This window comes from Acinonyx jubatus, chromosome A2, assembly GCF_027475565.1.
Source record: "Acinonyx jubatus isolate Ajub_Pintada_27869175 chromosome A2, VMU_Ajub_asm_v1.0, whole genome shotgun sequence".
Taxonomy (NCBI): domain Eukaryota; kingdom Metazoa; phylum Chordata; class Mammalia; order Carnivora; family Felidae; genus Acinonyx; species Acinonyx jubatus.
Window position 1 is genome coordinate 85,465,968 of NC_069383.1, and position 15,328 is coordinate 85,481,295.

The 15,328-nt window shown below is 35.2% G+C and overlaps 1 protein-coding gene across 7 annotated transcripts in view; it reads right to left on the minus strand.

The window, feature by feature from the left end:
- PHTF2 (putative homeodomain transcription factor 2) overlaps nt 1-15,328 on the minus strand; it is a 127,058-nt gene that overhangs the window by 13,505 nt on the left and 98,225 nt on the right. For 5 of the 7 annotated variants that reach the window (XM_015069731.3, XM_053218569.1, XM_053218572.1 and 2 more), the window contains 4 exons: nt 14,621-14,776; nt 8,788-9,006; nt 2,228-2,356; nt 44-316 (listed from right to left, as the gene is read on the minus strand). In XM_015069731.3, the coding sequence (XP_014925217.1) occupies nt 44-316; nt 2,228-2,356; nt 8,788-9,006; nt 14,621-14,776 (777 nt within the window). Of the gene's footprint in view, nt 1-43; nt 317-2,227; nt 2,357-8,787; nt 9,007-14,620; nt 14,777-15,328 lie in introns of those variants that run through there. The other 2 variants (XR_008296887.1, XM_053218573.1) reach the window with 2 other exon arrangements.

Consider the following 15,328-nt stretch of genomic DNA (forward strand, 5'->3'; position numbering starts at 1 on the left):
AAGGATAAAATATTCTCTATTCAAAATTCTATATTATACTCACCTGTTTGTAAGTTCTTTCTGCTACACAGAGCAAAAAAAAGAAAATCCACACAAGAGACACACGAACCACGAAACTTATTATAACCATAGAAAGAACTATGACATCTTCATTAGAACCAAATGCAATCACATAAAGTTCTGAAGCAGAGTGTGCTGTGAGTTGTTCCAAGTCTGTAGCTTGGGAGAGTCGGAAAACAAATGGAGTTAAACCCAGGATTAGAGAGATTGCATTTCCAAAAATCTGGTATCCTATTCCTGGTATATGGCTGTTCACCTATATTGAGAGAGAGAGAGAGAGAGAGAGAGAGACAGAAAGAAACCCAACCATACATAAATTTTATCTACAGTAAAATGAATTCCTATTAGGCATTATTTTATTTATAGCGGTATAAAATCATTTTGTTAAAATATATGAGTTTTAATACACGAATAATGAAATTTAAATTGACTCAAAGTTTGAGAGCATATTACAGGTAGATTGTAAGTCATTATATGTTCAGTTTTTAAAAACAGTTCATTATCAGATTTCTAATTCACTAAGTAGATGCAAAAGGATGAACTATTTTGGTCTTACCTAGGTCTGGGGAAAAAATTCTATAGATCCCACTATTTCAAAAGTTAGAAATATTCACAAATACTTCCATATTAAAAAGAATGAGATCTCATATCCACTTAAGCTCAGTACATAAAAAGAAAAATCTAGAATTACACTTATTTGATAAATTTGCAATCTGTGTTTTCCTTCAAAGAGCTCAGTATACAAATGGATATCTCCTTAATACTTTAAAACCATTTTAAAATAAAATGTGTTAGAGGGGGGAAAATTAAATTAAAAAGGGGAAAAATGGAGAATTATGAAAAAGGAAACTGGAAATGAAATAATGGGAAATATAAGACTGGTAGGACTGGGAGGGATCTAGCTAACTTTCTATCATCATATTATACATTCTGGAAACAACCTGCTAGTTCACAGACAGCTAAGGTATGGAGCACCAACTACATCCACATCTCCAGAGATTCCTTAGAAGTATGTCATAGAATGGAAATCATTTTCTAGAGCAGTTACTTTAATTTCTGTCCTCCATAAAGTATGCATAATAGTTCTTACATAATGAACAATGCATGGAAATTTAGAAGTGTAAATAAAATTGGGGTGCCTGAGTGGCTCAGTCGATTAAGCTTCTGACTTCGGCTCAGGTCATGATCTCATGCTCTTGAGTTTGAGCCCGGAGTCTGGCTCTGTGCTGACAGTTCAGAGCCTGAAGCCTGCTTCAGATTCTGTGTTTCCTCTCTCTGCCCCTCCCTCGCTCACACTGTCTCTCTGTCTCTCAAAAATAAATAAACATTTTAAAAAATTAAAAAAAAAGTCCAAGTTAAATCATGCCTAGTTGCCCAAGAGGAATCAGATAAAATTTAAAAAGTAGTAATGATTTCATAAAAGACACAATTTCATAACTGAAATTAAAACCCATAGTATTTGTACTCTACCTCCTGAAACTACTCAAGACCTGTTACCTCTAGCTGCATTTACTTCTATATATTTAAGTGGGCAAGCAAGTATCAATATAAATATTCTATTTTGATTTTTTTAAATAATAAATGAAGCAGGAGGGAGGACACAGGAAAATAAGCCTTCATCAACACTTGTGTATGTCTAGCACAATTTGATCCATGGAAAGCAAAAGAAAGAATAACATAAAAGAAGAAAATTTTATTTTATTTTATTTTATTTTATTTTTTCAACTTTTATTTATTTTTGGGACAGAGAGAGACAGAGCATGAACGGGGGAGGGGCAGAGAGAGGAGGGAGACACAGAATCGGAAACAGGCTCCAGGCTCTGAGCCATCAGCCCAGAGCCCGACGCGGGGCTCGAACTCCTGGACCGCGAGATCGTGACCTGGCTGAAGTCGGACGCTTAACCGACTGCGCCACCCAGGCGCCCCAAAAGAAGAAAATTTTAAATTGCATCATCTGTTCTTGGTCAGAACAATGAAAACACTAAAGCATGATGGTGGTTTGGTGACAAATCACTGTATAAATCACAAACAGGACCAAATACAAATACTTTTTTTTTCATGTTGAAGAAATGAGATAAGTTGTAAACATAACAACCTAGTAATTATTTATTATATTAATAATTGCTGTCTTATTCTTGAACTAAAAGAATAATATTTAAGCACTCACTCTGTTCATTATCATTCCACTGATTTCAAGCACAGACATGTCTGCTTTCTTGCAGTCATTGCCTTCCCACACTATAGCACTTATTTTCTCTAATCCCGGGTGGGAATTATGGAGCCAGGGCAAATGACTCTATAAAAAATAAACAGAAATTGGTGAATACATTTATCACATTTCATAAATAAAACGTGTGTATATATATAAAATACACTAAAAAACAAATTGGTGAATGCATTTATCATATTTTATAAAACAGAACATATATATGTCTGAACATGGGTATACCTGTATCTACATACACCCAATTTCAAAGACACTAAAATTCTATCTTAACATTAATTAGCATATACATTGAACAGAAGGCATAAAAATTACAGTTATAAAAATGTGTACATTAAGAACTTCCTCTAATAGGTGTTAGGGAAGCTACTATTCAAAAATCCTCTAAAATGTGTCAGCAAAAGCCCTTAGTTGTCAATTGTCTACATAGCTACTAATATAGTAGTGTTCAAAAACAAATGGATATCAAATTGTTCATATTATTGACTCTCCAACTTACGGTCGTTCAATACAAAGCACATGACAGCTAAGATTTAAACCTCTCTGAAAGACTAAACAGTGATACAATCTCATCCTGGAAGAGACTCTTCCTCATGCCCTTACCCTCATTATTTCATTTAGTTACTTTTCTGTATTTTAATCTAGCATTTTCCCAAAGGATTAACTTTTTTTTGTTCCTTTGAGTATATATTGCAAATGGAAGCACATGATACTGAAAGTACTCTCTCAATGTTTAAAGAAATAGAAAAAGGCAAAAAAAAAAAAAAAAAAAAAAAGAAAAATTGAAAGCCTTAATACAAAGGATCAGATGCTTAAGTTTGTTTTTTTTTTTTTGTTTTAGATAATTAAAATAATAAAACTTTGGGGTGCCTGGCTGGCTCAGTCAGAAGATGTGCCTCTTGATATTGTGGTTGCGAGTATGAGCCCCACATTAGCTGTAGAGATTACTTAAAAATAAAATCTTTAGGGGCGCCTGGGTGGCTTAGTCGGTTAACTGTCTGACTTCGGCTCAGGTCATGATCTGATGGTTCGTTGGTTTGAGTCCCGTGTTGGGCTCTGCACTGACAGCTTGAAGCCTGGAGCCTGCTTCAGATTCTATGTCTCCCTCTCTCTCTGCCCCTCCCCCACTCACACTCTGTCTCCCTCTCTCTCAAAAACAGATAAAACATTAAAAAAATTTTTAAATAAAATCTTTAAATAAATAAGTAAATAAATAAATAAATAAATAAAACTTCAAAATAGGATGGTTGGGGATTAAAGACAGCAACAAAATTCAACACTAATCTTTACCTTATCAGATATTCATGAGAAGTTAAAACATTAAAAGATTAGACCCAAAATGGGATGAATTTACATTACAGTATTACTAACTTATTTTTATAACATATTTCATTAAAATAACTTCTAGCAATGAGTAGAAGAATCTACTATAGTTATAGTTATTCTCTGAAGGACAGAAATGTGATTAAAATATGGTAAAGGTAAGTTTTTTGAAAACTTAAGGAATTATTTTCCTGTAGGGAGAATAAAATTGCATTGATTTGTTTTGATTAAAGATATAAAATAGTCATTAATAATACGTAAGAAAACAGATAGGGGTAGTTATTATCATTCTGAATCGAACATTAATTTTCTGCATGTAAAGCTATATATACCAGGTTTACTATAAGCAGAATAAAAATTGATGAATAATTACAGGCAAACCGTAATGCCACTAGCCATATTATTAGCAAAGTTCTTTTACATTTAGTTTACTTGACTACAAAAAAGTTTTCTCTAAAAATTTATCTTTTCCAAAGATATGGTATTCGGTATTTTAATATACACTAACCATCATAGCATATATTTCACTATTGGAGAGCCTTCAAAACTGTTAAGACACTAGTTATTAACTATCCACTTAATTCCACAAAATATTCTAACTAGGATAAAAGTTATTTGCTTTCCACGGAAATTTAATCATTATGAAACAACATGGGCTCAAAGGCTAGGAAGAAGAGCTAGAAGCTGAATGCAGAGTGTAAAGCCTGGAGAGACAAGATTTCAACCACTGATTTACAGGTTTCTAATCTTTTTAAACTCTCAGTCTGTTAACAGTGAATTAAAGCCTTCCCAATTACATGAAGCAAGGCATATCAAGGTCTATCTAGGACAGAAATAGGAATTCAAAAAGTTCACCCTCCAAAAGTATTCATTTTGCCCAGTCACCTTTGCAGTTACTTTACTTAGCATTTGATATCATCTTCCTATTTCTAGAAAGCCAACAAGTAGGAGAAAGAGAGCAACTAGAAACTGGTGAATTTAAAAAGAGTTAACTGGGGGAAAAAAAAAAAAAAAGAAAAAAGAAAAACCCAACCCAACCCTGTATCTGTGTGTGTGAAATATATTCTGAAACCACAGTCTTGTTGCAACACGTGCTGTCTACAGTGTATGAAGAGCAGCATTACATGAAATGCTTTTTCAGAAAGGCTCAAGGAAAACTGAATAATTCCATTTCATAATTTTATCATATAGGTTCTTCTTGGTATATTTTTCAGACTAAAATCTGGATCCTCATTCAAAATCTCAACTGCTTTGTTTCATGTTCATTCAAAACTGCCTGAAAACATTAACACTTAATTGGTACCATGTTTTATTTCAAGTAAATTCACCATGACAACCACTTTACTGCAGTTTCTACCTGTGGGAACTGTACCCATTAAAATCTGGCTTCACCTACTGCAAAATGAATTTCACTTTAATATGGCCTCATACTTTATTATATACTCAGCCACGACAGGGGGAGAGAAGTTTTCTGCCGTAGAAATGTTTCAGTTACTATTTCCAAAGAAAGTAAAACAAACAATAAAACAAAACTACAGATTTGGTGACATCCTGCCTAGAACACACAGATTCAGATGCTCATTGTTTCTTCGTAAGGAGGTATTTTTCAGTTTTTATGGTGGGCAGAAAACGGTCCTCCAAACCCAATACAGATCTTAGTCTAATAAGAAAAAACTGGTAGCTTTTCATTAAAGGGAGCTAATTTCCATTACATGGCTACTATTAAAACTGAAGATATGAGCTCATTTTTTAGAAGCCTGAGAATAAGAAATGTGTGTAAAATCAAGTCTTTAATCCGCAAGCAAAACCAATGTAAGTCTGTGATACTGTAATTAATATGCAGAGTAGAACATTAAAAATCGTACCAAAAAGGAGCAGAGTAGTGGGACAGATTTAGGGCCAACTAATTCTGTACAGCATTCTTTAAAAACAATTTGGAATGCTTTGAAAAAACTGTATTTCCTTTCATTCATTTACTCAATTTTTGTTAAACACCTACTAAGTACCAAGTACTGTGTGATACAACTATGAGCAAAAGAACACACAGTCCCTGTTTCTATGCCTCTGATGGTGTCACTGGGAAAATAGCTTACAGGCATTTTCCTAAACTTCAATTCCAGCTCTCTGCCCAGTGACTTAGATGAATATCCAGGTGACTCATCCAACAACCTATTCTCATGGATTGTTTCTTATTTTTTGCTTCTTAAATTCCAAGGACCTTCAGCTACTCCCATGGCCATAGTCTGGGCCTTGTCAACACACTGAATTGCTCGACTTCTCATCTTACCAGGTCTCACAAACCTTCAATTCTAAAACACTTCTGAACACACCTATCCTTCAGTCTATCCCCTTCTTGGTTTCATTTTCTTCTCTGATATCTAACATTGTTTGGACTCTTAGCATTTCCATTATTTCATGGTCTCTCCTGTTCCTTGAATAACAACTATTTACTGAGCACCTACATTGTGTGACTTTGGGTGTGTTATTTAATTCTGAGCCTCAATTTTCTCATCTATGAAATAAATATATAACCATATATAAAAGATACACTACACTGTTGCAGGTTGTGAAAATTATATGACATAATGCTTCTAGATTACTATGCACAGTGCCTGGCATGTAGTGAATGCTTTTTAAATGTTTGCTTTATTGATTACCACAACTGTATTTCAGAGACTATCACACAACTGTGTGGATTGAGCAATCACAAATTCATGGTTTCAGATTCCATCTGGACCCTCAACAATATGGCAGTGTGACTCTTAATGTGTTCATTGGCTTGAATACATGCACAAACTCTCTTCACTTTTCACAAATGATAACTATGAGCCGTCACCACCAATCCTATCATCTCACTTGTTGTTAACAGACCTCCTGGCCTCCTGCACTACATTAGGCAGTAATCCTTTCATCATCTTACTAATTTTTCTCTGTGCACTTACTCCTCCTCCTATTTCAGCAGAAGATGTGTTCCCCTTCCTATCAAAGGCAAAACTTCCTAATTATGGTTCCCCTCTAGAATCCTAAGAAATCTCATTCAACAACTTCTTCTCCTGTATCTCTTCAGTCCTTCCCTCCTGGGTTTCCCCTATGTACACAGGTGCTCAAGTATCTCACATCTTGGGGGGGCAAAGGGGGGGTCAAAACATTCCCTCAATTCTATTTCTCCATCTTTTAACAATGTTTATGGCTTAATTTGTAGCCCAAAGTTTTAAATTTTAGGATATTTGAATTATTGACTGCCTCATTTTGATATTTGAATGTGTTTCTTGTGTTCTTCTTTAAAAAATTCTTCTCTTACCAAAAGTAACAAAGATTTTTCTCCTACATTTTCTTGTAAACATTTTAAGGTTTTGTTTCTTCACATTTAGGAACTATCTGGAATATATTTTTGTATATGAATAATCATTTGATCTATAACTATATACTGAAGAGTTCATTCTTCTCCCAATGGTTGTAATACCACTTACGTCATATATTAGAGATCCATGTAACATGCACTACTTCAGGGTTTTTTATTCTGTCCCATTGGTCTATTTGTTTATACACTGCCTTGGTCTGCTTGGGCTGATATAAGAAAATACCACAGAATTTCTATGCCTTAGAAACAATAGAAGTCTATTTCTCACAGTTCTGGAGGCTCGAAGTCCAAGATCAAGGTGCTGGCAGTTTTGGTGTCTGATGAGATCCCACTTCCTGGCTCAGAGACTGCCCTCTTTTTGCTGTAACCTCATAATGGTAGAAGGGGCAAGGGAGCTCTCTGGGGTCTCTTTCATAGTGCACTCTACATATTCATGAGGGCTCCACCCATATAACCTAATCACCTCCTAAAGGCCCTATCTCCAAATACCATCACCTTGGGCTTTAGGTTTCACCAAAGGAACTGGTGAGTGGGAGGGGGAGGGCATAAACATTCAGTCGATAGCAGACGCCCATAGCATACTATCTTTATTACTCTATGTACTTTCTAAGTAAGTTTTTATATCTGGTAGGGAAAGTCTCCCTGTTGTTCTTCAAAACTGCTTCAGTTATTCTTGACATTTTGCTCTTCAATGTGGACTTTAAATCAGTCTAAGTTCAACCAGACAGACAAACAAACATAACTGGTGGAATTTTGATAGAAAAAGCAGTGATAATGGACGTCTCTGAGTGTTTCTGCCTTTGATAGAAACACTTCTAAAATCTCATCATTATAGGTTTTTAGAAGCTATAGCTCTTTGATAGCTACCTTTTAGTGGATTAAGGAAGTTCCCTTCTACCTCTAGGTTTCTAAGAGTTTAGTTGTTGGTTTTATTTTTAGGATTTGATGAAAAGTTAAATAAGAGAAAGAAGAGGAAGAGTGAAAATTTTAAATAACCACCGTGTTTCTGGACTGGTGAGTGGATGGATGGAGATGTCACTCACTAAGATTTTGAGTCCCAGAAGAAAAACAGATTTATAAGGGAAGATGGGGTGTTTGGTTAAATTTGAGATACTGGTGGAACATTCAAAAGAAGATATGCTATAGAGGTGTGCTGTCCAATATGGTACCCTATTCACATGTGGCTATTCAGTACTTGAAGTGGCTAGTCTAAATAAGTTGTGCCTGTCAGGGCTTACAATAGATTTTGAAGACTTAGTATAAAAAAAGCAAAATATTTCATTAGTATTTTTCACATTGGTTGTAAGTTGAAATGAAAATATTTTGAATATACTGGGCTAAGTAAAACATATTAAAATTAATTTCACCCTTTTAAACATTTTAAATGAGGCTACCTGAAAACTTAAAATTACATATGTGATTCTCATTATATGGGCTCTTGGGAGATATAAATCTGGTATTGAGATATAGATTTGTGAATTACAACCTTATAGGTGGAGTTAAGGCCATGAGTGCTGGTCTGACCATGAAGTATGCTGAGGGAGAAAAGGACTAATGCATCTAAAACACAATTTGACTTACAAAACTCCATTTACCAACAACCTCTCAGTAGCAACGTCAGAGACACAACCATAATATAAATACTGAGATTCTATGTTCCAATGAAGCCAGACCACAGCTCACATAAAAAGGAAGAAAAAAAAATCACAGGAATATTACTTTAATTGAATGTAAGCTTTTCTTTACCTCTATAAAATTTGTACATACATTCAAAAAAGCTGGACTGAGAGCCCCAAATAACCCAATGCTGTAAACTAACCTGATGAAAAGGGTCGTCTCTATATTCTTTTTTCACACTTGGATTAATTTGAGGATTTTCCATATCTGTCTCACTGGTACAAGATGACCGGCACTCTGCACAGTGTAACAAGTCTTCCCATAATACATCTTCTGTTTCAGATTCTGGCCTTGTACTCTCAGAATCCTGTCTGGAACTTGAACAGCGAGAGCTGCAACTAGTACCCGATTTAGGGGCATCCTGAAATCAAGATATTCTTTGACATTAATACAATTTATGTACCCTTTCCAAATCAAAGGATTCTATCAGAACCATACTTTGCTACTTTTTGTTGCAATGACAAGTACACTGTCAGATGACAGTGAAATAGAGAGCAAAACATTAAAGATATATATTAGTGTTTAAGGAGTAACAGAATTTTCTTATTATCAAAATCTATTTGATTTCACATCTCAGCTCAAGTGTTATTTTGCATGCAAAGGTTGTGCTTGTTTTCTCTTAAATTTTTATACAAAGTTCAGAATTCAGGCAAGCAGAGACCAGCCTAAGTTCATATGAACTGTATAGTCAATGAATATTAACCAACTTTAACTGATGTCTTTAACGTATTTTGAGTATTAAGAGTATTTTCTTACTCTCATTTTTTTTTTTTTTTTAGCAACAGTGGATCTCATGTACCTACTGTTTTTGTTTTTCAAACAGAAGTTCAAGAAACTGATGCAAAACTGGTAAATAATCTATACCAGGAAGATAACTACCAACTCATGTTTTTGAGGTCATCTATGGTACAAAAGTGAAACCTAAAAGGTAGAAGTTACATAATTTCTAATCAGTTTACTTCTTTTCCTAGGAGTTGTTATTGTACAAAATAAATATTCTGAGTAAAAGTTTGATTTAATAATTGAAAGCGGAGTGCCTGAGTAGCTCAGTTGGTTAAGCATCTGACTCTTGGTTTTGGCTCCAGTCATGACCTTATGGTTTGTGAGATGGAGCCCCACATTGGGCTCTGCACTGACAGCGCGAAGCCTGCTTGGGATTTTTTTCTCTTCCTCTCTCTCTGCCCCTCTCCTGCTCATATTCTCTCTCTCTCAAAATAAATAAGCTTAAAAAATAATTCAAAATAACTTTTACTGAATAAAGAATGGTAATCCTTACAGCCAAGTATGCTGAAATTTTCACATTTATTTTTAGCTATCCTATGTCGTCACTAAGACTGTCAATTTAACCTTTAAAATGTTTTATGTGTATCTCTTTCTCCTTCTCATGCTATCACCAGCTTTTATCATCTACACTTTGTTTGCTATAAAGAGGCTCCTAACTGACCCCTATCTGAAAGGGCTTCCCCACTTTCCAGATTAATCTTCCAAAAGTGCAGCTTTTTTCCATTCCTCTGACCAAAGTCCTTCTGTGACTTCATACTGCTCTCCTGGATAAAGTTCAAATTCCTTCACCAGCATGATTGTCTTCAAATGTGCTATTCTTTGGACTTTGGTTCTCCACTTGTCCCTACCACAACCTCTCCTCCAGTGACAAGGGGCTACTCCTCAGCCCCTAAACCTGTTTGTTCTTTGCCACTCTAGTCTCTAATTATGTTCCTACCTTGTATCCTACTCTCCTTTACAACCTACTCAACCAAGCATCTGGAAAATGCCATCTGTATCCCTTTCTAGGTGGCTTACCTTGTTTCTGACCCTTAGTTTAGTCTTCTACCAAGGGGGAATAAAACCACCTATCTTAATTAAAGAGACACTGAAAATTAAATGAGAACTGTAGCTTTTAAGACAAACCAGGTACAAAGCAGGGGCTCCACAAATGTTAGTTCTGGAGCCTTCTATTTTTTTTTTAACGTTTATTGATTTTTGAGACAGAGAGAGACAGAGCATGAACAGGGGTGGGTCAGAGAGAGAGAGGGAGGGAGACACAGAATATGAAACAGGCTCCAGGTCTGAGCTGTCAGCACAGAGCCTGATGCGGGGCTCGAACCCACGAACTGTGTGATCATGACCTGAGCCGAAGTTGGACGCTTAACCGAATGAGCCACCCAGGTGCCCCTGGAGCCTTCTATTTAGAGTGATCCCTTTGTCCCTGAAGTGAGGTATTATTATTTATTTTCATGACAATAAATTTTACATTCCTATTCAGCATCTATAATATTGTCTGTTATTAAATGTTCATGTACTTCATATTCTCAAATAAGTCATAACTCTCAATTACACTGTAAGTCAATGAAAGACAAAAACCATTTTTTTGCCACCCTCACCACAAGTTAACAAAATATCTTGAATGAATGAGACAGGTTATTGATAATTAATTTACTGATATTAGAATGGAGCACCATGAAAACACATTCAGTGTGCTGATTACGGATTTGTGGGAGAATTATATGTTTGAAGGAGAAGTAAAAGTGTTTTGAAAGAGTTGAGCAGGAAAGTAAGTAAACAAATCAAAATTAAAAAATACAGAAAGAAAAAAGGTAAAAATCAGTCTGCTTTGTCTTATAAAAAGCACTCCAAAAATATATGATTCACTAATGCCAACCAGAATACTTGAAGCATAAGCAGTTTTCATTGCAACTGTTTTCATTAGCTAGCAAGGCACAGAATGCATTAGGAAACCAGTAATGGCTAGTTTAAATTTTTTGATAAAACTAGCTAATTATCTATCATTAATTTCTGATGTAGATTTGCTAATCAGATACAGAAATGAGTAACAGGATTAAAATCCTGATGATTATTTAACTGAAACTAATGGGTGATTTTAGGGATAAGAAATATCTCTAATTCTTTACAGATGCATTTTGCCAAATACTGATTAATAAGTGGGCTACTTTACAAATGTAAAATCTAAAAATTATGGTCTATAACTGATTACATGCCAAACAGAATTTTGCCTGCAATATTTAGGTGATTAATGGCCACTTTGGATTCCGCTACAAATTGCTGAATAAGGGCTAAAAATTAGAAATTTCTGAATTGAAGAAAACAGCTCAAGTTAATAGCTCATTTAATTTGGTTTGCTCTGCTCATTTTAAATCATTTTAAACATTTAGCTAAAACTGAGCATATAATCAAATTAAGGGGAGAAAAAATATTTATTTGAAAGGAATAAGAATTTATAACATAAATGCTTTGTGCCAGGCAATTGTGCAAATCTTATTTAATCCTAACAATCCAATGAGGCTTGTCTCTCTCCACTGTACAAACGCAGAAACTGAGACTCAGAGAAGTTAAATAACTTTTCCAAAGTCACTTAAATATTCTGAGTCCAAGCCCACAGTTTCTTTATTATGACTGCCATCAAAACTGAAACCTAATTTTCAATAGGGAATAAAAACTGAAAGGTATTTGTAGAGTTAAACAAAGCAGGATGGGGCAGGCAACTGGGCAAATGCCTAAAAGAAGGTATCAATTCCACAGGACATCCCCTATGCCAGATAATCAAGTAACTCTACCACCATCTTCCCAACAGGAGACTAGAAGAAGACAACCAGATATACATAGTGGATAGTAGAAAAAGGCAAGAAACTGGGGCAGGAGTGGGGGTGGGAGAGTTGAGGGGTGGGAGGAAAGAAGGTTAAGTGAAAGTCTACATACTGAATGACAAGACCACCTCATTCCCAATCTCCTTGATGCCAAACATTACGGCAGCCTGATATAATATCTACCACCCAAACCACCAAAGATTGGATGATTCTTCCTGAAAAACTAAAATCCCCTAAAAAGTGTATCTATAGATATTGACATTCGAGAGCCTTATAACAAATGGCTGTATCCCTAACTACTCATTTTATAGTGAAGACTACCAGTTCCACCCAAGCACAAAGTGCTTCCCAAAATGATTCCTTTGTGCCTCACCCTGAAAGAAAAAAATATCACCAGTAATTTGAAAAGAACAGAATAATATATACATAAAGAAGTAAAACAATATTACAACACTATGGCTATCTGTCTCAATTTTACTTATTCAAAGGAGGTTTCGTTTTGCTGTTTTTTTTTTTTTTTTTAAATGTTTGTTTGTTTTTAAGAGAGAGAGAGAGAAAAAGAGTGCAAATGGGGGAGGTGCAGAGAGAGCAGGAGACACAGAATCCAAAGCAGGCTCCAGGCTCTGAGCTGTCAGCACAGAGCCAGATGCAGGGCTCAAACTCACAAGCCATGAGATCATGACCTGAGCCAAAATCAGATGCTTAACCAACTGAGCCACCCAGGTGCCCTTGTTTTGCTTTTTTAAAATACCCTGTGAGGTTGATTTGAGAGTCAAAATTTTCTTGAACTGAAATGTAGTTTTTAAAGAGATTTTTTTAAGTGTTTATTTAATTTTGAGAGAGAGAGAGAGAGACAGAGAGAGAGACGGAGCCCAAGTGGAAGAGGGGCAAAGAGAGAGGGAGACAGAGGATCTGAAGCTGGCTCCATGCTAACAGCAGAGTCCAATGCTGAGCTCAAATTCATGAACTGCAAGATCATGACCTGAGCCAAAGTCAGATGCTCAACCGACTGAGCCATCCCAGTGCCCCTGAAATGCAGTTTTTAAAATATGTTCTAGTCTAAAGCTCCTCACTTTACAGATAAAGAATCTGAAGACAAGATTTTATTTTTAGGTAATCTTTTACATCATTAAACAAAGATTGAAAACAATCAATGCCGATTTGCTACTTATCAGCCTTATTTAACCTGAAACCTGGAAGATTTTAAGCAACATATTTATTTAAAAGTTAAGATCAGTAGAATATTGTTCTGCCCTTCAAGAATCTCAATAGTTCAAAATATAGCTGCAAATCAAGAAGAGCAAAGATTATGGGGTGAAAACAGTACCTCCAAAGCCAAATAATTTATTCTCTTAGAGAGTGGAGACCTCTTTCTGTAAGAGGTCCTGAAATCCCTTCTAGTACCAACTGACTTCTAACGATACCTAGTGTAACACTGAGAAATTAACGAGACTGAATTTCACAAGTATATCAGATGATCCAGGTGAACAGGTGATCCAGGTGAGCAGACACACTGGCATTAGTGTCTGCCTAATGGCAGCCACTGAGAGAAGAAACATAGCCACAGTCACCAGCAAGATTAAACAGAGCTACAACCACAGAGAAGAATGTAAAGAATGTACAAACAAGTAACTCTTCTAAGCTTAAAACAATCAAGGTATTCACATTCACAGCAAGCATAATATATTATTTTTCAAAAGTATAGCCCTAAATCATCCAGGAAAAAATGCTAACATAGTCTAAAAAGAGGAGAAGGCCATGTTTATCAAAAAGTGACACAAGTGACATCTGCCTTGAAGTCAGGTAATGAAGTTTTCTGTCCTTAGAATAAAAACTAAAAATACAATTGAATGAAATTCTTTTTCTATTTAAATAGTTTCAAGAGATGTGAAAAAGTTGGAAAAGGGTTTAGAGAAAACCAAATATTAATAAAGAAAGAATCAAAGAAGAAAAAATAATTGAATTTTATACTATAGGAAACTCAATAACTAGTAATAGTAACATGAAAGTCATTTGGAATGATAACTCTACTATAATCAAGAAGCTATAAAGCCTTTCATACTGTGAAAAAGACTAACACAGGCGTTCACAGATTCTCTCTCTAGGATGGTTGTCTTTAAAAGCAAACAATGAACTGAATGTATGAGAGTCTTTGGAGAAAATGCACAAAATGAGAACAAATGTGTAGCTATCTATCATGTGTGGAATACACAAATCCAAAACTGCGACTCTATAAACCCAGGTCATATAACAAGGTATTCATACTGGTGGGATATATTTATTTCAGTAATTTTATTCAATTGTTAAAAGAAGCTGTAAGTTAGTAACATATAAGTAAGTATGTATACATATACATAAGGACAAAGTATATACCTCATTAGGGTAATGTTTCTTATAATGGTGTGATTTTCTGTTTCGAAGAATGCTCTCAGAAGTCCTGTCCACATGACGGCGTAATGGATATCCTGTTTCAGGGCCTTCTTCACTGGAGACTTCATCAGAAACATTTGTTATTGTCCTTTGAGTATCCTAAGTTGAGAGTACAGGAAGAGACTTATTGGTAGTTTATGACTGAATTTGTTACTTTAAAACTGTAAGAGTTTAAATTATACATACATACACATATGTCTTCAAAAACCTCAAAGTGATTGATTAGTATTACCTGATTTTCTTTAAAAATGTCTTAAGTTAGTGACTATACTGTTATTTCAATTTTAAGAGTAATTCAACAGCTATTTGTTAAATACTGTCCTATAAAATTTCTGCTCACAAAAGGATGAGAAATAGATTCAAAAATTAAGAAATATAAAATAGGATAAAAGAAGAACAGAGATCATTTTTTTAAAAGGAACTGAGAAAACCGAGATGAACTTATTATACTATTTCTACAAACCCAAAATGTGGTCAGTTATAAGCCCATTACTGGTTTAATAATGGCTTATGAGGCAGGGGGAAGTGAATGGCAGTTGTATGTATGTGCAGATCAGACAGACAACGTTATGTCCATACCAATTTGTAAGAGACATCCAGAATTTGGAAATTCTGAAACTGGGAGACTCCAGAGCTTTAGTTTTGATTTTC